Below are 23,100 nucleotides of genomic sequence, written 5' to 3' on the forward strand. Positions count from 1 at the left end.
CGTGGCCGGAGCGGAGCTGTCTGTGCTGCGTCCCATCCCGCGCTGCACTGGCTGGAGGCACCCGGATCACCGTGCCTGGCCCTCACAGGCCCTGGGGCCCCATCCATGACACCCCAGGGACTAAATCCCTCCAGGGACCACGTCCCCCCTCCGTGACACCCTGGGGACCCATCTCCCAGCCACGTCTCAGCCCACTGTGGCACTGCCAGTGACCAGGAGATCCTGGAGGGACTATGGCCCATGGCTGGCCCCCAGGGTGGCCCCGCCATGGTGGGGGAACCCCCCCGACTCCCCCCAAGCCAGCCCATCCAGGGCACTCTCCTGCCCCAGTGCCCCAGCAGCTGCAGAGTGGGAGGACTGGGAAGCTGCTGGAGGCCATGGCGAGCTGCCATGGGGCCATGCCTTTGCCGGCAGATGGCCCTGTGACACCGTGACAAAGCAGCCCCAGCGGCCCCCCGTCATGCCAGCCCCACCATGGGGGGGCCCACTCATCCTCATCCCCCCCACCTGCAGCCCCCCAGCTTGGGGAGGCCCCGAGGGGCACCCTGCAGCGCAGGGCCCTGTGCCAGCCTTTGGTGGGGGGCTGCATCACCCCACCACGGGGACACCCCGGGGTTCCCACGGCCACGCTCCCAGGGCGTGGGGCCAAGTCCCCCGGGGTTTGGTGTCCCACCAGCCAGACAGTGCTTTTCTTCCCGTGGCCTTTCCCACCTTTCCCTGTCAGCGCTGCCGGTAAGCCCCTCGCCCCCCCAGCATGGCCCCCTGCGCTGCAGGGGCACAATGTGCACCCCTCGTGTGTGACACCAGCACCCCAGAGCCCTCGTGCAGGGTGACTCCCTGGTGGCATGCCCGTGCCTCAGTTTCCCAGCCTGTGCAATGGGTGACGACCACTGCCTCAGGGAGGGTGTGCCGGAGGGTGCTTGCGGAGCATCCCCACAGCCCCCCTGGGCTCTGGACCCTGCAGTGAATTGCTCAGGGTGTCAACATGGGGGCACCCATCCTGCCCACCCACCCACCGCAGCCCAGCTCAGCCCCCCACATCCCCAAAACTTCACGGGCACCCACCAGCCCCCCCAGCCCCAGCGGCTCATGGGCAGCACAAGAAGGGGACAAAGAGGGAGGAAGACCTGGCAGTCCACAGCCCTTCGCGTACCGGCGTTTCCCAGGCCCGGTGCCAGGATCCGGCTGTGCACACCCAGGCTTTGCCGCCAAAGCCACCAAACTCCCGCGTGGCGCAGGACGCACACGCTGTTGCACAACCTCTGCCAACAGCTCCTTTTATTTTTAGGCTCTTGCGACACAGCTTCCCCGCAGCCCGCCCAAAATCCCGCCAAGGCACCCCGATGGGCCACGGGATCCGAAACGCCCTGCCCTGCTCCCAGCTGTGCCAGCTCTCAGAGCAACTTCATGCACCAGCCGTGCCTCAGTTTCCCCATTAATTACATTCACCCAGCAGCCGTGCTGACCCCAAGCAGACCCCGAGGGCTCCCTCCCACCAAGCCCATCTCCCAGAACTTTGTTAAATCTCCCTGATGCTCCACAGCACAATGATCCCACCTGGAAGTTGAAGATGAGGCCAGACGTGGGTCAGTTCGGTGGCTGCAGGTGCCATTTCTCTGCAGGAGCCGCCATCCCCCAGTGCCGCCATCCCCATGATGGTCCCCAGCCCGTCCAAGTCACCGGGGCAGGATCGTCCCCACAGTGTGGGAACTGGAGCAGAAGAGCCGGGACAGCGGCAGCACCTGGGACCTCCAACGGGAGCTAAGGGACAGCCGGACCCTTTAAACCCACCAGCAACCACGGGGACAGACACCAGCTGGTCACCGGTGCCAGGCGAGATGACAGCTGTGCCACGGTGCCCTGGTGCTGGCTGGCTCCTGGCGCAGAGCCGCAGCCCGGCCGCCTGTAACGTCCCCGTCCGGCCCCCCACGGTCCTGCCTCTTCCTTACGAGGGGAGGACTGAGGCCAAACTCACGCCATGTCCGCGGCTTCAGCCCTGGCTGTCCCCAACGCAGCACCTTGCGGGGCAGAGCAGGCGGCACATCCCACCCCAGCGAGAGGGCAGCACCGCATGGATGCGAAATTTCCTGCAGGATGGGCAGGCTGGCGCATTTTACAGCCAAAACATGGCAAGAAAAGGGGAACCAAAAGGTGGAAGAAACAGAATGCAACACAAGTCCTTGAGTATCACAGACCGACATTGGATCTGAGATCAGCAAAGGGGCTTTGGCTGCTTTGAGCTCTGGGGATGGCGGCCACAAGCAAGAGCAGTGTGGCTCAGCCAGCCCCACCTTCCCCTGCGGGCAGAGAGTCAGGGCCGAGCTTGATGTGGTGCTGTGGAAGGGGCTGGTGAAGGCTGGAGGCAGTAAATGATGGCGATGCAGATGGTGGGATGCTGCCTGTTTACCCCTCGCTGCCGGACGCAAGGATTTGGGCCGCACTGGCTGCCATGGAGCACTCCTCCCAGGGCTGTCCCCTGGGACATGCACCACCAACTCCACCTGGCACCCGGCCCCGCCGGTGGCAGGAGCCCACCCCAGCACCGTGCCCAAACGCCAATGCCCAGGCGAGGGGCCTCCTCCGAGGACAGGCAGTGCCACAGGGGCGATGCCCCGTCAGCAAGGGCACGTGTCTCTTCCAGCTCAAGCTCTCCAGCTGCGATGCTCAGCCAGGCCAGGGTGCTGAGGACTTCAGCTGATGGCGAGCCAAGCCGCGCCAGGCCTGGACTGTTTTCTAATCCCAGTGTAATTAATGACCTTATCTTTGGCCAAAGCCATTTAGATTAAGTGGCTGGTGTGATGGGCTCGGCGGCTCCAGCTGCACAGATGGAAGAGCTGCGTTTGTCTGGGGATTAGCAGAGGGCAGATGGAGTGAAGTGCCATTCCCCATCCCCAAACCTCTCGGCACTGACAGCAGCCTGAAACCTGAGATCACAACTTTCTCAGCGAGTCCTGGCCGGGACTGGGGAGCGATTTTGCATTGTTTGTCCCTTCTGCAGGAGGCCGGAGAGCGGGCAGGGCCCAGGGCAAGAGGAGCAGGAGCTGAACAACACGTGGCAGCGCCAGGAACTGGTGCGACCCTTGCCAGGAGCTCAACCCCAGTCCCTGCCTTAGAGTCCTTCAAACAACAGAGGTACAACAGACACCAGCTTCCTTGGAGAGCAAATCATGGCACAGATGCTGGCCTTGGCTCTGCATCAATAAAAACCTGTGTCCTCATCGACAGCCCCTACCTCTCCAAGAAAGCAAACTCACCTGCTTCTTGCTGCTGCAGGATCAGGGCGTGCTTCCACCTTCCATATCCCAGCCCAGCCACAGCAGGAACAAGCTAGTATGACAGAGCCCTGTTCTCCTGAGACACCTGGGAGCTGCTACCCTCAAGACAAGGCATGACAGCGGTGACACGGAAGGCCTGGGGGACCCTGCCTGACCGTGGCTGCAGCACAGCCCGTTATGAGCATGCTCTTGAACAGAACAGGCAGCCTAGCAGCTATTGTGGTAGAGGAATAACATTTATCTGTGGGGATAACAAAGTTCATATTAAACCGATTAAGGATATTAAATGCATTTCTAAGAGTATGGTCATCTGACTGCACTCAGGAGACAGAGCACATAATCCCACCCCTCATTCACAGAGCTGCCACGATGATCCCAGCCTGGCCTGGGGAGATGAATCAACACGTCCACGCTGTCTATCAAAAGACCAGGCTCAGCACATCAGCGACGAATGGGGCTTTACACCCGGCCTCACCTGCATCTCGTCCATCCAGGCTATGAGACCCCCTCGGCCGTCTGCTCCAGCGCTGGGCTGAGCCCATACCCACATACGCTTGACTCAGCGTGGATGGCAAACAAGTCTGGGCTGGAGAAGAGGTTCAGCTGGCACGGCAGACAGACCCAGCAACACAAATGCGGTGCCCAGCGTTTCAAAGCTGATGCCTAGCTCTGCCCAATGCTGGCAGAGAAAAGCCTGCCCAAATTCCCAGCTCTTCCTTGCATATTCCCTTCAGTCTGAGCTCCCAAGCCACCCCACAGCCCTACCAAACAGCCCAAGGCAGCCACCCCACAGAGCGATACAAGAAATAATTCAATGCTGAGGAACACAAGCTGGAGGTTTAATCTAATCCCCACCAGAGCAGGCATCTCCAGAGCCTGTGATGGCAGGTCTGCCCACACCACCCCTTGCAGGCTGAGCCCCAAGAGATGCCTCTTGCCACATGGTGTATCGCAAGCAGTTGAAGGAAAAAATCATGCTCTAGCACCCCAAAACCCTCCCAGGAGGAACCGTCTTGATTGTATTTGCCCTGGAAAAGGCCCTCCCGGTTTCAACCGAAGCGGCACGCCGGGAAGCGCGGTGAGGCAGACAGCGCTCGCGTCCTCCAGGAACGACGCTGTGGAGACCAACTGCCTCGCGGACGCGGCACAAGGAATTTGCTGTTCAGCAACTCGGATTCAAATGCGGGGCCGGTTCCCACTGCCAAACCACAGTGTAAACCCCCCGGAATTCAGCTTTAACTAGGACAGACTCATCTGCTGCAAACTTGATGAGATCATTTCCAAGTTCCTGTTTAACAGGTGCCAGCTCCTTCTGCACCTGCTATGTGCATAGGGATCAGCCTGCCTCCACCAAGCTGAGAACATCTGCTCAGCTCCCTCAGGAGCTGCAGAAAAGGGGACTGGAAGAAGGAACCAGGCCTGGATGTCCTGCGCTGTACCCAGAGCAGGGAACCTGGGCCAGGTGGGAACAGAGAGCAAGAAAACTGCACTTGTTAATAGGGAGGGGAACCCACAACACTCTTGCAACTTTATTTCCATATAAAAGAAAAAAAAATATCCTCTCCACAATAAAGGCAGCAAGAGCTCACTCAGCTCCGGAGCTGCACTCCTGGCCAAGCCGGAGGAGTGCAGGGTATTTCTGTCTCTGAGAACGACACGTTCGCATGCCAGCAGGATTGGCTCAACCATTCCAAGGATAATGCTGCGTCTCTGGCAGGAATTAACGCTTGGCATGGGAGGATGCGCCTAGCAGCCTTGCCCCGGGGCCCAGCCCTTTCCAGGTAGGGCTGGGGAAGCATGGGAACACGGCGCAATGAGGCCACATGAAGAGGATCCGATGCAGCCGCCGGCCTTTGGCCGTCACTTACACACCTGCTTCATCCCAAAAAAAATGACTCAGCTCGTTCGGTTCAAGGCCACCCAGGACTGAGTCGCTTCCTCGCCGCACAGGTGGAAGCGCGGCTGCTCCCCTTCGCCAGCTGGTTTGCAGGGCTATGGCAAAGGCAAGCTGCTGTCCTCGCCCGAGGTCTCTGCGCCCCCACTGTCCCCTGAGGTCTCTGCAGCACGGCTGGCAGCCTGCAGCTTCCTTCTTTTCTTCAGATGGTGCAGGTGGGATTTGGATCGTGTGTGAGCTGGAGGAAGAGGCAAACAGAGCATTTAACTCTGGGGAACTTGGAAATGCCCAACCTGACCCCGCTGCACGGTGCAGAGCGCCCTCCCTTCGCATCCTCCCACACAATTCATTCCTGCAGAAAAGCAAACTCCCAAGCCCTGCCCTGGCCATTTCTCAGGACTCTTCTAAGCCAAACTACCGGGCTCAGAGGGGGACAACCCTTCCAAGCCTTCTCCTGACCACAGGAAGGACTGGGAGAGGGAAAAAAAAACTGGCTCCGTATATGCAGAAGACTCCAGATTGTCAGGATTCAACTCTCCCAGCAAGTCTGCTCCCAACCGAGACACAGCGTCAGGACAGGAGGAAAGCGTTGCCAAAGAGGCGGCACATTTCAGGATGCAGGCGAGGTTGTGCAACTATCCGCCGCCCCATGGAGCGCTGCCAGGATCATTTGTAAGCCTAGATGCCTGCACCACAGCACTGGGGATATCCTGTACATCTACAGAGCGGATAGGGACGGAGCCCGGAGCATAATTATGCTTTTGCATAACTCCAGGGCAAGGCCCCCAGCTACTGCAGGAGTCGGATGGGAATAGAGGCATAATCCCAAGGATGCAACTTGTACTGACACAGCAGGGCAGCAGGAGATACATTTCTGTTTGAAATCAAATAGTCAAGGACAGTAAAACCTCCCGTATCAGTGGTATTATCTAAGTAGAAGGTGCTTTGTCTAACCAGACCAATGTACCGTCTTAGCAGGGCGGTTTTGCTATTTCCAAGAGATCAGAGCAGCAATTAAAGCAGCAAACTTTTCAAGCAGGGCCTTAATTAAACAAGGGTATGTGCTCACTGAATCAAGGCCCTCAGGTGTTTTCCAGTCATCCTTTTCTGCCAAAGGATGAAATTACATGCAAAGCTGGTGCTTTATCACAATGCTGGAGGGTCACCCTCAGATTGAAATGAAGTCTCACCTCTTACAATTTGTCGCAAGCAACACCAAAGCGTAGAGTGGCTGGAAGAAGCACTGATTTCTGCTGTCATCTGGGGAGGTGTGCTCTTTTAAGTCCATACAAATTGTAAAACTAGATAAATTTTTTTAAAACTTCCAGAGCCAGTGGGGTACTGGGAAGCAGTTCCCAGAACTATCTGTAACTTGACTTAAGAAAACAGACCAGATTGCAGATCAACTCAGCTCCCACTACTGTTTGCACTTCCCTTTGAGCTTTTACATTTTGCAGTTACAAGCAACACCCAGGTTTTGGACCATTTTTCTTCCACCATCTGGGGATCTGAGCCAAATTCAGCTGGTGCAGAGAACAACAGCTGGTCTTGGTTCAGAAAGTTATGGTCATCACCTATCAAAATTTGGGATGACATCCCTAGGGGACATGTAGTTGCAGCTGTAGGGTTTGGCGGGGGAGTGTTTGAGGAGATCCCACTCGGTCACAAAACCTGCTGGACCTGGAAGGATGGCATGGACCCTGATAGCTTTCAGTCATAGCATCAGAGAATCACACAATGGTTTGGGTTGGGAGGGACCTTTAGAGCCCATCCAGTCCAACCCCCCCACAGTGAGCAGGGACACCTTCAGCTAGATCAGGTTGGTCAGAGCCCTGTCCAGCCTGACCTTGGATGTCTCTGGGGATGGGGCCTCCACAGACTCTCTGGGCAACCTGTGCCAGTGTTTCACCACCCTCATCATAAAATATTTATTCCTTATATCTAGTTCTGGAGTAGGCAGAGCTCCTTCAAAGCACCTCCACGCTGAGACTGGCTAAAATACCAATTACATTTACAAATCGATCTCACTACAATGAGCTTCCTCTGCTGAGCCAACTTCCATCTTTGCTTTCAGCAGTTCCCTGGCTCAATAGGAATAAGTGACTTGTTCAAATCCAACGACCAGTCACCTGGGAAATTTATCTTTGCATTGTGTCTGCATGTACTGCATTCGGGCAACACATGGAGATTTACCAGTTTCACTTCTGCAGCCAGTTTCTCCACTGCTTTTTATTTCTGGTTCTCAGCATGAGCCTCACAGCACAGATAAATTCACTGAGTTAATCAGATTCCAACTGAGCTCTTTTAAAGTAAGTCTATTGAAAAGAGAAAATCCTTTTCTATTACCATTACAGCTAGGAATACTTGTTTTAAAAAAAAAAAACAAAACACAAAACACACAAATAGGAGATACTGGAGCAAAACTGAGCTATTAAAAACATTAAGAAACTTTCATTTTACACACTAAAATTTTAAAAGAAACAAATCTGTTCTGTGCCTTTTGACAAAGTATCTGAAGTGCTGAAAAGGACCAGCAGCCCTGACTAAACACAGACAGCTCTGAATTTTGATGCTACGTATAGATCCCCGTGTCTGGCGTGACGGCAGAGAGCGGCAGTGTTTACTGGTTGCCTGGGAAGGGGGGGAAGCCCGACAGATGGCTGCTGTAGCACAGCTCCTGCACCCCCTCTGGGCTTGCAAATGGCTGCTTTCATACATGGGCTGTAAACAATCCTTGAAAGCCCAAGATCATGTGCTGAGGGTCATCCAGCCAAGCAGAGACAGCCAAGGAAGCGGCTCTGCTCTGGAGAACTGCCTCGCTGGATCCCTCTGCAAAACTGTGCTCACCGTGCCCCCTCCCAGGTCCTCTCCTCTCCCCCCCACCGGATCCTACCTGCCCACTCCCTGTCCCCGATGATGACTCTGTCGCAGAGGTCACACATGCGATGACTCCGTTTGTTCTCGTTTATATCGTACTCCATCTTCACAGGCTCTGCTGGGGGCTCACGTCCCTGTAGGTTAAATAGTGCCTCAAATTGGTTTCTGCTATGGAAGTTTGCTTGGCTGTGTTCACTTCGGTAGAGTCTGGGATGTGAACTTGCCACACCCAGACATTAAGGTTAGCAGGACAGACGCTGTAGTTTTACCATGCAAGACAAGCGGAGTATTGGGCATTAAGAGAAATTGTCAGCTTAGACAACAACCCTCTGCCACTGCAATGAAAGCCCAAGGCTGGCCGTGTACACAGAGAGCCCTGCTCATGGGACTAAGTGCCACGTTATGTGGCCTGGAGACTATCAAGAAGTTGGCTTCTCAGCCACAGCTCATGTGTTAATTCCAGTTACCCGGTACCTGGATGAAGCTCTCCACAATCTCCAGAGCAGGTTTCAGCACATCCTCCTCCCACCTCACAAGATCAGACACCTCTAAGCCATACACTGGGGGTACATTGGGCCCAGGACCTATGGAGACACAGAAAGGCAGGTCACCACCAGAACCTCCCCAGCATCATGTCCCAGCACCCACAGGGCTACATTGTGGCCAGGGGGGATCTGCTCTTTCCTGTCCTTTAGCGTTCAGAAGCAAATGGCGTCAGCCTTTCCAGAGCCAAAATTACCAGAGACCTCAGCTTGGGGCGCGCCACCCTCGCAAAGAACAAGAACGCCTAAGACCTCAAGCAAGAATCTTCTTGGTTGTCTGCCTTCAAGACAGCATTACAAAATCCAAGCACACCAAGAGCCCATCATACCAGCAAACACTTCATCACGGCTGTGGTCCACAGGAGGTTGCAGAATATTGAAAGCTAGATCCAGGCACAAAGCCATTACACAAAGCTTACAAGGAGACACAGGCATGGAGCCTGGATGAGGAACCTGCGGGTGCAGGTTCCCACTCAGAGCTGTAATTACTTGTGTGGCTGCAGGGGTCAACACTCCTGGCTCACAGTAGCAGGCCGCAGTGGGAGATGCTTTACTAATGCCTTGACTTGACAATGCACGGTTTCAAAGCCACTCCTTTGGCCTGCCCCAGCCTGGCACGAGGGCACGGGGCGCTCACTGCAGCCCAGCCAGGGCAAGACAGCTGCAATCAGACAGTGCCCACTCCTGCCGGCAACACGGCTGCCCTGCGCAGCTCACCTGCCCGCAGACGTCGGGCACATGGCCCCGCCTGGACAAAGCCATCAAAGGCTGCCGCGTGCCAGTCTCCAGCAGGTGCTGCTTTTTATTGCTGTAACCACAAACAAGCTCCCGACAGGGCTGATCTGAAGCACACCTGCCACCAGAAAGGTGAGCCATAGCCACCAAGCACATGGCTCCAGGAAAGCTCTTGCACCCCGTTCAAAGCCCGTCTTTTGACTCGAGTTTCTCCCTACCTTTTTTTTAATTTTATTGTTGTTTTGCCCCTACTAAGCACCTTTCAACAAGTGCCCGGCTCCCAGCTGCTGCTGCTGGCCCTGCTCCAAGACTGGGGCTGGGATGGGGAAGTCCTGCTGGCTCCTTGCCACCGTGGCGAGCACAGCCCAGGCTAAGAGGAGCCAGTGGGCTCCTGCTCCTAACCTGGAGGGCAGCTGTCAACCGGGCCTTTCACCCTGCACAGGGAGCATGTGTGGGTGCCTGAGGAGAGGACAGTGCTGGGCAGCCCCTCTCCGAGCCCCTCAGGAGCCGTCAGCAGGATGGGATGCAAGGATGCTGCAGCCATCATCATCTACTGCTGCCTGCCACGGGGCTGAGCTTTTGCTTGCTTTGTTCTGTGGGGATATTAGCTGTCCTGATGGCACTTCTAGTGGCAGAGGAATATCTTCCCTTGACAGGCAGTCAGAGGTACAGGGGAAGCAGTGAGAAGGAGCTGGCTTCCTGACTGTTTGGGCAGACAGGCTGTGGGCAAGATAAACATGGACAGTGCTGGGTGGGCTCTCAGGAGAGCTGAGCGGCTGCTCTCTTTCCCACATGTTCAGGGTGCAATCAGGGCAGAGCCTGGTGGGTGGATCCTGGAAGCATCTGGCCAGCAGCAGACACCTGCAGAGCCAGGGCAGCCCAGGCAAGCCAGAAGAATCCAGGCAGGATCATTTGATCTCTGCCGGACTCATGTCCGCCCCGCCCCGCACACACTGCCTCAAAGCAGAGCAGCCATCACTCGCCTCTCTTGAGCTGGGAGCAGGGGATGTGCCAAGGAGGGATGAGAAGAGATGTGAGAACAGAGATGGTGAGGCAGGGCAGGAACAGAGGACTTACGTCTCAGGAAGCGGTTTCGGACCCACTTGTTCTGCCTCCGGGCATATCTCTTGGTCACCTGTTTCAGGGCCTGGATCCCTTTGAAACAGAGGAAGTAAAAAATGAAAACAAAGGTCAGCACAACACTGCAAGCTGAGCTCAGAGCAGAGTGAGAAAAGGCCATCAGCTCTGGTGCGAACAAATCACACAAGGCAAAAGCTTGTGCTGGATGGTACCATGCCCACTCAAAGGAAATATTTCTACTGTCAGTCTGGAAGTCTCCAAGCCAGCAGTGAGAAGGGGTCATCACAGCAAAGCAGCCAAGCCCTGCCAGACAGAGCGTAAGGGCAGTGGCAGTACAGAAGGGCTGGACACGGTGTCCTAAATGCCCTTGAATGAACACTGAGTGGAAAGGGCCCAAAACCTCAGCCCTGAAGCTTTTAGCAGGTAGAACAATCTGTTCAGGGGCTGCACTGCTCTCATAACACCTAACCGAATACTTCTCTGTGCAAATGGAGCCCAGGACTCCTTGTCCTAGTCCCAGTGGGCCCAGAGGATGGTTTACCACTGTACAACCTTTCAGTATTTAGTACCATGCTTATCATATCCTTCTGTAATCGTCTCCTGAGCAGACACGAGACCTTTCTGCACCAGACTTGTTTTCAAGCCTTTTTATCATTTCTGTGGTTTCCTCAGCCTCCATCTCCACTTTGCACTGAACCCTCCTCGTCACAGACTGACCTGGCCTGGGACGTCCGCTGCGCTGAGAAGCGAAGCAGCTCTCTTCTCTTAACGACAGCACATCAGTCCAGACACTCCAGAATGACACATGCCATCAAAGAGCACATGACTATTGGACTCATGCTGTGATCTGCTAGATCCCTTCCCTGCTGCTGAACTAGATGCTGAGTTCTGCTTCATTCCTTCTTTCTAGCCCTGTTCCCCACAGCATTCACATTCTGGCTGGGAACCCATCACCCAGGTCACTGGTGGACCAGCTCCAGATCCCAAGCCCAGTACATCTTGCAAGGAGGCCTGGGGGAAGGGAGGAAGGAATTGCTCTGGGTGTGTTCAGAGATGCTCTCCAAGCACTGAAAAAGGAGTCCCTGCCCCCCTGGGCTAGCAAAATTGGAAAATGCAGAGAGAAAGGTGCAGCTCAACCCCAACAAGACTTGCTCTAAGGTTTGAGCTTGGTTCAGACCATTACGCAGTGCCACCTGGAGCTGCGTGGGGCTGAGGGATGTAGGGCGTGCAGGGTGCTCCTCTCACCTTTTTGCAGCAGCAGAGCACTGGTCTCAGGCGAGCAATTCCCCTCACTGACAAGGTACTCATGGAACTCCTTGAAGCCGATGGACTGGAAGATGCCATGCTGGTAATCCTGCCTGCAGAACAAGACAAGAGGCAGAAGTCAAAGCAGTCTCCTTCAGAGCAGTGGGAAACCTCAACCCTCCCCATAAGAGCTCAGATCTTTGCGTCTCACCAGGCGGGACCCCCACAGGTGACACAAGCCCACGGCGTCGGGGGACAAGCCAAGCCAGGCACACACAGGAACGCAGACCTGAGCCTTCAGTGACAGTCCATGTCAGCTTTGCTGTGTGAACACTTGGGCAGCACCAAGTAATTTTTACTGAGGGGAAATGTCACCACTTGGCAGTTACGGTCCAGGCAAAATTAATTCAATGCTGAGACCCGCAGGGACTCTGCTGTTTGACCAACGCTGGTCTAAGAGTTCTGGCAGGGAAGGGCAGGAAATGCTGGAGGATCTGGCTGGTTCAGACCCCTCCACTGATGGTGCCCCTGCCTCAGGAGCGGGCGCTGCCAGGAGAGGGCTGGGAGTAGCAATACATTGGAGCTGCTGCAGGGAGAGTTGGTCCAGGCCCTGCATGGATCTGGCAGGTGGGACTGGGAGCAGAAAGGGAGCTGGCTTCTCACCCACCGGTTCTCGGCCACCTTCTCCTGGTTGTAGCGTCGGTGGAAGTCCCGCAGCTCCTCCAGCAGTCCTGCAGCCAGCATGTCATCCACCCGCTTCTCCAGTCGCTGGTCCAGAACTGGGAGGTGGAGAGCAGGACACACTCAGCCGCTCAGAGCTGTGCCCTCAGGAGGCCCACAGCAGGACAGTGTGCTAGGGCTCGGGGCACTGCCAGCCTTCCGATCCACCTGAGGAAGGCAGAGCCCAGCAGGCGAGGGGAGCGGGTCCTCTGTTACGCCCACTGATGCCAAAAGAATTGTCGCCTTGTTCAGGGAGGAGGCTGGGGCAGGAGCAGGGAGTCAGCCCTAACCCCGCATCACCATGCTCAGCCAGCCAGGAGCTGTGCAAAGCCCCCTCTCACCTGCCTGGTCTGCATGGAGCCACAAGATGCAGGAATGTGGGTATTTTAGGGGGCCCCCTAAGGGTCCCCCACCTTCCTCCTCCTGCTGCTGGTGCAAGATCTCACTATGGGGGATCCCCATCTCTTCAAATACTTGTAGGCTCCTGTAAGCAGAGACAGACAGAGCTCAGAGGCTGGGTGAGGATGAGCTTTTCCATTTCCCCAGCAGCCCTGGGGGCTCCATCAAAAAGAACCGCAGACATTTGCTGTGATCCAACTCTCTCATGTGGGGGGAGGGCAGATTTCTGCCCCCTCCCATGCCTGGCATCCCAAGCACACCCAGGTCCTGGGGGTGCAATGTAGTGCGGAGCACAGCAATAGCACCCAAGGAGCCCAGAGCACAGCCACCCACTCCTCCTTGGCACCAGGACAAGCCCTGCAGGGGATGGGGTTCTGGCTCCAGCCCTGCCCTTTCCAGCCAGGCAGGGCTGCAGGGAAGGGGCAAACGTTGCCGATGATGCGAAGCATTACTGCCAGCTCAGCCCAGCCCAGCCAGGGAGGTGGAGGAAGCTGTGCAGGGTGCCCAACCCTCCCTCCCCCTCCCCCTGCACCGTGCGAATGGGGTGGGCGGCGTTCTGCTCCCCCCAGGCCAGGGTTCGGCTGGGATGGGCCCGCCAAAGCAGCAAGCCTGATCTTGCTGCCGTGCTGTTCCCACAGAGCTCAGGTATGTTACTCAGCCTGCATGGCAGCTTGCTCTTTAAATAGCTCCAGATAAACCCTGCTGCTGGGGCACGGCAGTGGGAGCAGCCCTGGTGCACACAAACCAGGAGCAATACGCTGTCTTGGACCCCAAAGGCAGTTCAAGCTGGGGACTGCGTGGCCAAAGCTCTAAGATCCCAGAGAGCTCCCCAACACCAGTGCTCCAAGGTCCTGAAGCACTTTGCTAAGAGACTAGGAGCACCTCCCTGGGATGGAAGAGCCCATCTTGCCATGTTCCCAGGCACACAATTTCCTCAGGAAGGGGTGCTGGGTCCTGGCACCCCTACCCCCAGCACACCAAGCTCACCTGGCCACTTTGCGTTTGTCATGGGGGTGCAGCTTGGCTGCCATCTCTGGGTCCACCTGGCTTAGGCGGCGATGGAGCTCGACACCATCCAGCTGTTCCAGCTCCACTTTCCTGTCAGTGACCAGCTCAGGGGCTGTACTGGCCTTCTGCTGTGGGGTACAAGGCAGCCCTGAGTCAAGCCACTCATTCATGTGCAAGGCCAGCACAACCAGGAGGATTCCCCACACCCACGGGGTGAACGAGGGGCTTTTGGTTCTCTTTGCCCCACTCTAGCAGGGGGAGCACCATGCCTGGTTGCAGGAAGCCTGCCCTGAACATGGGGCTCACCCTTTCCCGGAGGGATACGCAGCCCCCCGACAGTACCTTGGTGTTGATAAGGACCTTCCAGAGCAGGGACTCGATGTAGTAGTTGGTTCCTCCCACAACAATCGGGATCTTGTCTCTGGCAAAGATATCTTCAATGTGCCACAGTCAGGGAGTGTAAGCAGAGATGCATGGCAGGGAGGGAGGGCTGTGGGGAGCAGCAGCCGGGGGCCCAGACCCCACTATTCCAGCCCCAAGGAGCCAGTAAGGCTGCAGGTCGGGGTTATAGGTGTCCCTCATCTCTTACTATCCTTTGCTACCTGTGCCAGCTACCACCAAAACTCAGGGACACCCAGGAACTGCCAGGGAGTGCAAAACCCAGCTCAGCACTGTTGCGGTGCAGCAGAGATCTTCCCCAACGAGCCCTGGGTGGAGGGACTGTCCTGAGCGTTAGCTGGGCAAAAGAAGCTCCAAGCACCCCTTGCCAGCACTATACTCTGAAAACTGGAGTTAGCTGCAATGTGGAGAGCCCAAGGCTGATGCAAACACTGATCTCTCTTGCAGGCCTGGCTGTAGAGGGGGGAAATCACTATCAGCTCAGCCAGACAGGCTGCAGCTTGAAAGGATATCAGAGCCACAGCTTTGTCTCTGAAATCCACCACTGTGTAGTTAGAGACAAGGGGATCCACAAAGCTGATCATGTGGTGCCTGCACAGACGCTGCTCCTGGGGAGAAACCTTGTTTGTGATGATGTCCAAGCCCTTGTACACCTGGGGAAGAGAAGAGCCTGTCATTCACCTCTGCGTCCCATGAAACCCCCCACTGACCACTGCTCCTTCCCCACGCACAGCCGCTGCCTGCCCCTATCACTCCTCCGAGCCCCTCGCCGGTCTCTGGAGAAGCAGGCAGCACGTGCCCCGTTTGGGTGAGGCAGCAGGAATCTTGCCAACCCCTGCTCCTGCCAGGGCCAAACTGCCTCTCTCTGGTGTTTGCTCCTGCCCACAGGAGATGAACCATGACTCCAACCGCTCACGACTGCTTTCCTGGTCTGATATAACCCTGCTGTTAGGGATGGAAAGGCTGATTGAGTGATCAGAGAGCAGTGTCAGAGCCCGGTCAGCGTAAACAACCAAGCCCAGCTCCAAAGCACAGAGCCCCAAAACAACAAGGGTGGCTGCCTCCAAGCTGCTGGCTCCTCATCTGCTGCTGTTGCAGCTGAAAGCTCAGGTGTGCCTCTCTCCAAACACCCATCTCCGGCACAGCACCGAGTCTTGTTTGGGGACACGGATCACTGCTTCCCATAACACACAAAGATCTCAATGGATGCAACATGCAACTTCTTGGAGCCTCCTAAACACACACAGACAGTCTCAGCTCATGCACACCTGATGTACCGCCTGCTGCCTGCTCTCACTTGAGCTGGTCAGGTACAGAGAGCAGCAAAACACATCGGTGCAGGCCAGCGACCCCAGGGGAAAACAGGCACTGTCCTGTACCAAGGAGCCAGGAGACACTGGTGAGTGCAACCAGCAGTATCTCGTCACTTTGAGGTGTGTCCTCAGTCTCGAGTTTGGGATATATAATCTTGAAGAGCACTGCTGAGAGATGCTGGCCCTCAGCCTGACAGCTAAAAGGAGAGCAGAAAGAAAAGCCACCCAAACCAACGCTTCAGGAGTAGTCTTGGTAAAGAGCCAAGGCAACCTGCGATCCCAGCAGCACGCATCTGAGCCACAGCCCAAATCCACCCTCCAGGCTGCATAAAACAACAGCCACAGCCCAGCCTGCAGACCCAGGTGGTGAAAGCACAACAGCCACCTCAGCTTGGCATCCCATCCCCACTGCTTGCCTGCGTCCTGTGAGCAGAGCCCTTTCAGGTGACAGCATCTTTCACCCAGGAGAAGGGAGGAAGGCTCGTCACCCTGCTCCCCATGTCATGCAAACACAACCCTCCTCAGCGTGGGGTGCCCCTGTGCCCCGGCACTGCCTTAGACATGCCTGTCAGCGGGTGCTGTGAGGCTCTGCAGCAGCGCTGCAGACAAACAGGGATCAGAGCAGGGACCTGCACCCCAAGGGTGCTGGCAGTAGGCATGTGGTCGCAGTGGGGCACATAAAGCCTTTCCTTCCAGCCCAGCTCTGCGCCATGCCAAGGACTGAGCACCCTCTATGCCAGGCAGTGGCTGAGGCTCTGCTTTGTGCTGTGGTCGCAGGGAGGATGTGTTTAGCTCTCAGCACCTCCCTGCTTGGAATAGTCTCCCAGCTCGGGATAAACTGGCCTGATGGGAGAAGAGACTGAAAATGGCTGTACTCGTTTCCTCCTCCATCACTCAGAAACAACACCAGCCAGAGGGCCAGACTTCCAGAAACAGAATTTCCTCTTAATCCCCTCTAAGACACTGCCAAGCCTCCGGCTGCAGTGCAGCCTCCACCCGCTGCCTCCCCTGGTCCCAGACAGAAGGACAAGGTGACACAGAGGTGACCCACAGGAGGCACGGAGCGGCAGCAAGGGACAATCCGAGGTTAGTGGAGCAGGGAAGCCCGATCCCTGCCCGGAGCAGTCATGCGAGCTGCTGGGGCGGCTGAACCAGCTGCAGCCTGGCAGACACTCCCCGTCTTGCTTAGCTCTTGCACTTGCCTCTTGGAGGGTGAAGGCCAGCTTCTGCTCCCCATCTCTCAGCAGAAAAAGGCTCGCCTGGGGGCAGGAAGCAAGGGGGGAGCAGGAGGGCAACCAAATGCTCTTCCTGTCTGCCCTGCAGAAACCCAGCTGGCTCCAGGGGACAAGCAGACAGGAGGACAGGCAGCTCTCTGCCAACATGCCCCGTGGCTGGCTGCAGTCTATTGATCCCCTCCCACTACCCAGCCTGGGCTGAGCAGCGCATTCAACGCAGGTCTCCAGTCGGCACCAAAAGCCTTTGAATTCGGTGAGCTTTGGCTCAGTGACTTCTCTCCCCCAGCAAGGGCCAGTCCAGCCCTCCAGCTTCTCCAACTCCCACTCGTCTGCCTTAAATCACAGTCAATACAGAGGGCTGATGGGGAGGCTTGGAGGCAGCCAGGAGCTCCCAGTGCCCTGCACAGGCAGAGCTGGGATTTACAGTTCAGCCTCCAATCCCCCAAGGTTCTCCCGGAGATTAAACACCGAGAGACTCCCCGAATATCTGGCAACAAGAGGAGGAGGAATGCGGTGTCAGTGTGTGGGCTGCGAGGAAACAAAGGCCGCCTTTTACTCACACCGAGCAAAGCCCAGAGAAGGTTTCCACCAGCTGGCTGTCGGCAGGGCCTCGCACCGAGACGTCCTCCTGACACTCATTTCTATTTTCGGCAAGCAGCTCAGATAAGCCTTTGTTGCTTTCTAAGGCCCCAAAACAGATTAGTGGCAGCCTGCAGCAGCAGGCCTCCGAGACACAGAATACAAGCCTGGGGCTAAAGATGCTTAGCCTTGATGGCGTCTTCCCACCTCTGACGCTGAAACGCCTGGGCAGGTCAGTCCCACAGCTCTCAGCACTGTGCTGGAAGGCCAGTGCTGTCTCCCCTTTTTAAAGGGTGGGGAAGCTGAGGCAGGAGACACAAACACCAGCAATTCTCAGGAAATGGTGGTGAGGGTCCCCACCCTGCAGTGCAGGAAGGGTGGGCTCTCCCAAATCCTCTCTCTGCCACCAGTTTCATGCACAATCCCAAACCCTATCCCTTTGTCACCGTCTGCACTGAAGGGGGAAAGGCACTGTCCTTGCCCTGAGCGCAGGGAGCACTAGCACTGTACAGAAGGTGACATGACGGCTGTACAGCACAGCAGCCCTAGACACATCCAAGCCACCTACGGCCAGGAAAAGCATTAAGATTTCACAAGGGCCAAGGGATCTCCCAGATGGAGAGAGGCATGGAGGACCCAAACCATGCCAGGGTGCAAGGAGAGCACGATCCACTCCCCACTCTGATACCTGACAGAAGAAGGATGTCAGCAAAGGCTCTTAAGATGTCCTGACTTGACACACTAACTGGCAAATGTACCCAGTGTGCCACAACAGCCTCCAGAGAAGGACTGCATTGCCACTTCCAAGGGTGAAATCCAGAGGGGATGGTGGGATCGGGGGTGGACGGGGCCCTCCAGCAAGCTGGCACTGGGATTCCTGCACACTTGCTGCTCAGCCAGGAACGAAGAAACAGGACTGGCTTCACCCTGCCTGACTTTCCCAGGGAATGACTTACTCCTAAACAAAACTCACTGGGATGACAAACAGCAACAGAAAGGACAAAAAGAAAGATTAAGAGGCCACCAGATTAACCAGAGCTCCTGAGCTGCACACAGGCAGCAGCTAAGTCAGTAATTTGACCACAGCAACGCACAGCCATGACGAAAACACCCTGGAGATAGAGGGGTGCCTGTGTGCGGGAACAGGTGGGCTTGGGGCTCCCCAGCCCCTTCCTGAGCCTGGCTCCAGCTCCAGCAGCTGCCCAAAACACTGCCAGCATTTGTCAGAGCTCCACGGAGCCCGCACGGGGCACAGCGATGAATGGACAGAGGGGGCCGAGGGCGACACGGTCGCTGGCAGCTGTCAGTCGAGAATGAGCAATGGGATTTTTCAAACCCAGCGACTCTTCCGCAAGGACACCGAAGCCAGCTCTGCATGGCAGAGGGATATGCAGCAGGGAGACAATATTCCACAGGAACAAAGCCAGCAAGAAAGCAGACCCAGTTGGCTGGCTGCGGCCGCCTAAGCAGGGCACGGGGGTTAGTGGAGCATGGTGGGGGAGGCGCAGACATGAGCTGCTTGAGGCTGTGCCTTCAGGCAGACGGGGCCGGGGAGAGGCAGGGCTCCCCCGCCTCGCCGCCCCAAGAGGCCACGCAGAAAGCACGCTGCGTTATGGGATAAAAGTAGCGGAGCTGCTCGGCTCTCGCTCCACAGTCACGCTAGAATGAGATTAAAAGGAAAGGAGGACAAGAGGCACTCAAGCCCAGATGCCATTGGGCGCCTGCAGCCAGAGTCTTCCCAGCGCCTGCATTCCCACAGTGGGACCTGAAACAACCAGAGCACAAAATACACGCTTCAAAACATCCACCAGCATGAAATGAGAATACACACCATGCCAGTCGGCTCCAGCCACGTCTGCAAAGTTCAGGATGCAGCAGGAACACTAAAGTCAACAGCCCTTTCCCTCATATTAAAGCCGGCTGTATGCTGGGCTGGCGGCCACTGCAAGGTCCGAGAACCTCAGCATTCACAGTACACAAACGGGCATGAATACCCGAACAAATGCTTGTTCGGATGAGGAAAGCCAGTGCTAGTGAAACCGCACCAGCCAAGCTCTGCTCAGAGACATTTCTAACATGAACACTAGAGCAGATTAACTCACCTCGGAAACTTAACAGCTGACTAAAAGCCATCCCAGCCTAGACAGGGTTGGCGGAGGAAAATAGCCCGCATGCAGTCCCACCGCGGGCTCGAGGAGAGCGAGACGGAAGCGCCAGTCTTTCGTTAGGGAGCAGGCGTTAAGGGCTCGCAACACCGGCAATGCCTGGTGCTTCACGAGGGCTGGGCTGGGCAGCTGGGAGGGCAGCTGCTCGCGATCAGGCAGCGCTGGACAAAGCTTCCACATCTCGCGTGAATGTTTTGCCCCTGCAGGATTTTGTTAATTAAGCTGAGACCTCAAGCACTCTTTCCCAAAGAGTTTAAGGAAAATATTCCATAAAATTAAAGCTTTCTGATTGCTTGCTCCAAATTCAGGAGAGGGTGTTTAAATTTAGCTCTCTAGGACACAAACCGTGACCAGCATCAGCAGCCTGGTACAGGAACCCAGGAAGTGGCTGCAGGACAGCGAGAGTCAATCTCTGAGCAGCACAAAGGGCAAAGTAAGTTGTTGGCAGAAAACACCTTTTTAAAAAGCATAATAAATACGTTAAAATTAAACTTGATAGAAAGTTCAGCCATTATAGAGAACGGTGAAAGCGTTGATTAGGAAAGAAAACATTTTGCTGAATAGTAACAAAATCCCTGCAGCAGCTGAAATCTACACCTTGTGACAAAGCTCTTGTAGCTGAATGCAATTAGGACCAAAAAACTGAGGCTCGGTTCCTTGGTGTTTACTGACCCTGACTGTACAACTGACGTATTCTACGCTGCCACTTGCAGTAAGAGACAAGACCACAGTGTCACTGGCAACTAGCAAATACCATATTCCATACTCTTTCCCAGATCTTGTCAGTATCCCTTTGCTGGGTGACCGGGGAGGGGAGCATTTGCCTTTGACTGCCACATTAAAGCCTCACTTATGCTAAATCCATAAAACAGCCTCTGGAAGGTCAGACGGCACCAGCCAGCACAGCTGCCTTGCCAGGTCTCCCAGCCAGGATGCCAGGCACAGTGCAGGGACCCCAACCGGTTCGAGCAATGGCAGAGGGGTACACGTCTGCCTGCGGGCAAGAGGAGAGCCCGTGGCTCGCCAGTGCTGTAAACCAGGCCATGCCCCGTGGCTGGGGGACACAATACAGGAGAGGACATCACCCAAAACACCACCCTTCCCCAGGACGGGGCACCAGGCCAGCCCGTACACCCGGAGCACACCCAGCAGGCAGGATCTGTCCCCTGTGCTGTCCCCCAAAGGCACCCTGCCGCGGGGCCTGGAGTCCCCGGGGGAGCCCGGACTGCAGCCCCGTGGGGCTGGGCCTCTCCGGGCCCCGACCCGGCCTCACGGCCCCCCGCCAGGCCCACAGCCCCGCCGAGGACCCCTGGCCCAGCTCTGGCCTTCCCCGGTCCCCAGGCCTGGCCGCGGCCTCCCCCGGGCCCAGCCGCGGCCCTCACCGAGCCCCAGGACGGGCCCCGGCGCCTCTCGGTTCCCAGGCCTACCCCCGGCCCTCCCCCCGGCCTACCCCGGGCCTACCGCCGGGCCTAGCCCCGGCCTCCCACCCGGGCCTACCGCCGGGCTTACCCCCGGCCTCCCACCCGGGCCTACCGCCGGGCTTACCCCCGGCCTCCCACCCGGGCCTACCGCCGGGCCCGGCCGTACCTGCATGGAGTCAGCGCTGACGATCTCCCCGCCGAGGCGCAGCCCGAGCTGCAGCGCCAGCGCCGACTTGCCGGTACCGGTAGCACCGAGGATCACCACCAGCGGCCGCGGCGGCGGCGAGGCCCGGCCCAGGCAGAGCGCGGCCGCCGCCATGGCCCGGCCCGGCCCGGCGGCTGCCATGGGGACGGGCGGGACGGGGGCGGGACGGGGCCGGGGCCACCCGCGGGGAGGACGGGGCCGGGCCCTGTGCCCTGTGTCCCTCTGCCAGGCGGGGTTCCCGGCCCCGGCCCCGGTCCCGGTCCCTCCCCTTGCCCCCGGCCCCGGCCCCGGCCCGGGTCCCCATCCCTGTCCCCCGCCCCGTGCCGAGCCCCTGCCCTGCCCATCCCCGCGCCCCCTGCCGCTTTTCGGGTCCCCCGGGCACCCCCCGCCCCCAGGGACCCCCTACCCCCCGCACCGGGGCCGTGTCCACGAGTGGGGTTCTGCCCCACTGTACCTTTTTTTAAGGGGATAGGATGGGGTGGGAAGGGTGCTGTTGCCATAGCAACGGGGCAGGAGGATGAGGAGAGGGGTTGTTGCTGTAGCAACAGAGGAGAACGTTGCCGTGGCAACCGCAGCCGGGGGGAGGCGGCTCGTCCTCCCCATCGCCACGGCAACACGGGGAGATGGGGAGCCGGCGGCTGTCTCCGTGGTAACGGAGGGCAGGGAAGGCAGGGAGACCGTTGCCATGGCGACGGCGGGAGGAGGGTACCTCCGCGGCTCCGCTCTCCCTGGCAACACACATCCTTTGCCATAGCAACAGGGAGCAGGAGGCTGCGGGCCGGGGAGGGGTGCGGGCAGCCGACCCCCCCTCCGCCACCTCGGAGGGGAAGGAATTATCGCTGCCTCGGGGAAACTGTCCTAAAAATTTGCCAGCCCAGGCGTGAAGGCGGCACCGCGCCCGCAGCAGCCCTGGGCCGGCTGAGGCTGCCCCACGCAAATCCAGGAGTAAAGCTAGGGTGGGAAAGCAGAGGTGTTTTTGGTGGTAGCAGAGGCAAGGGGTGAGTCTCACGGAGCAAGGGGTGAGCAGGGCAATCTGCATTAAAGAAATAACAGTATCAGGCCTGGAAATGCAGAATTCTGATGGTTATAGCCCACACTTGCAAATTGCGGCACTGAACAAGAGAGGAGGAAAAGCCCTGTGTGTTTATTTTGTTCGCTTCATAGCACTGTCAGTCTGCTTTCCTCGTCCTTACCGCGGCAATAGGAGAGGAGGCATCCCCTTTAGTAATCAGCAAATTTTCAGGTAGATATATATTTATGTATGTGGGCTTTAAGCAGCAAAACTCAAAGGTATGTGCAGAACTGCAACTGCTGTTCCTCAGTTTGATTTGAGACCAGCTACATTTTCCATTGATGGTCTCAGCTCGGGCTATGGGACGTGCACATCATTTCCAATAAAAAAAATAATGTTTTAAACATCCTGTGTGCCTTCAGCATGAAACAAAAAAGCACACCTTACTAATAACCTTATCGGGAGGGTGACTTTGAGCTGAAAAAAGACACCAGTCTGCAAGTGTCAGTGTACACACAACAAAAATAAACATTTGAGGGACTGGTGTATCTGGGCTTTGTTTCCTGCGCACAGGCGAGGTGTCAGATTTAGGTCACCCTGCTCCATGATTAAGCTGTGGTTCCTGTGAGCACCTTTTAATACAGCTCTAAAATGCTTTGACATGGCGTGATACAACCTGCAGAGTATGTGAAATGTTGCCGGAACCAAAGGGAACGGGCATTTAAGGGCTTCTGTGCAGAATAATTTCTTTATAAGGCTGGCTTCCACCGGGTGATTGAGCCTCCTGCAGCAGCAGATCTCTTCTGAGCTCTCAGCAGTAACAGGATCCCACACCCCTCCTGCATTTGGAGTAAGACTTTTGCCGCCAGTATGAAGGAAACCCAAAAGCATCAAATTCATGGATGGCAGGGAGAACACACACGTATGTCATTTCATCCACTTGGCAGATCCAGGCATAAGAAGCTCTCCGATGCCCCTTGAAGCGAGCGGATTGCA

At 56.9% G+C, this 23,100-nt stretch overlaps 1 protein-coding gene across 2 annotated transcripts; it reads right to left on the minus strand.

Annotated features, from left to right (window-relative positions):
* Positions 1–4,765: 4,765 nt before the first annotated feature.
* On the minus strand, positions 4,766–21,360 carry TRIT1 (tRNA isopentenyltransferase 1). 2 transcript variants are annotated; one of them, XM_064471145.1, is made up of 11 exons: positions 21,054–21,360; positions 14,685–14,827; positions 14,118–14,214; positions 13,755–13,900; positions 12,710–12,852; positions 12,316–12,427; positions 11,649–11,761; positions 10,401–10,478; positions 8,521–8,630; positions 8,063–8,180; positions 4,766–5,407 (listed from the first exon to the last, which is right to left on the minus strand). In XM_064471145.1, the coding sequence occupies exons 1-11, from the start codon at positions 21,231–21,233 to the stop codon at positions 5,268–5,270; spliced, it is 1,380 nt and encodes a 459-aa protein (XP_064327215.1). In that variant the 5' UTR covers positions 21,234–21,360; the 3' UTR covers positions 4,766–5,267. The 2 variants fall into 2 exon arrangements, with proteins under 2 accessions (XP_064327215.1, XP_064327216.1); XM_064471146.1 differs by having other exon boundaries at positions 13,755–13,903; positions 21,054–21,358.
* Between the last annotated feature and the right edge of the window lie 1,740 nt (positions 21,361–23,100).

Source organism: Phalacrocorax carbo, chromosome 22, assembly GCF_963921805.1.
Source record: "Phalacrocorax carbo chromosome 22, bPhaCar2.1, whole genome shotgun sequence".
NCBI classification, from domain to species: domain Eukaryota; kingdom Metazoa; phylum Chordata; class Aves; order Suliformes; family Phalacrocoracidae; genus Phalacrocorax; species Phalacrocorax carbo.

Bases quoted from the DNA above. Each gene is read 5' to 3' on its own strand.
- TRIT1 (XM_064471146.1), bottom strand. From the start codon at position 21,233: ATGGCAGCCGCCGGGCCGGGCCGGGCCATGGCGGCGGCCGCGCTCTGC. The intron at 13,904-14,117 runs GTACTGTCGGGG...TGTACCCCACAG, and splicing joins AGGTCCTTATCAACACCAAG to CAGAAGGCCAGTACAGCCCC. The intron at 12,853-13,754 runs GTGAGCTTGGTG...CTCTGCTTACAG, and splicing joins GACAAACGCAAAGTGGCCAG to GAGCCTACAAGTATTTGAAG.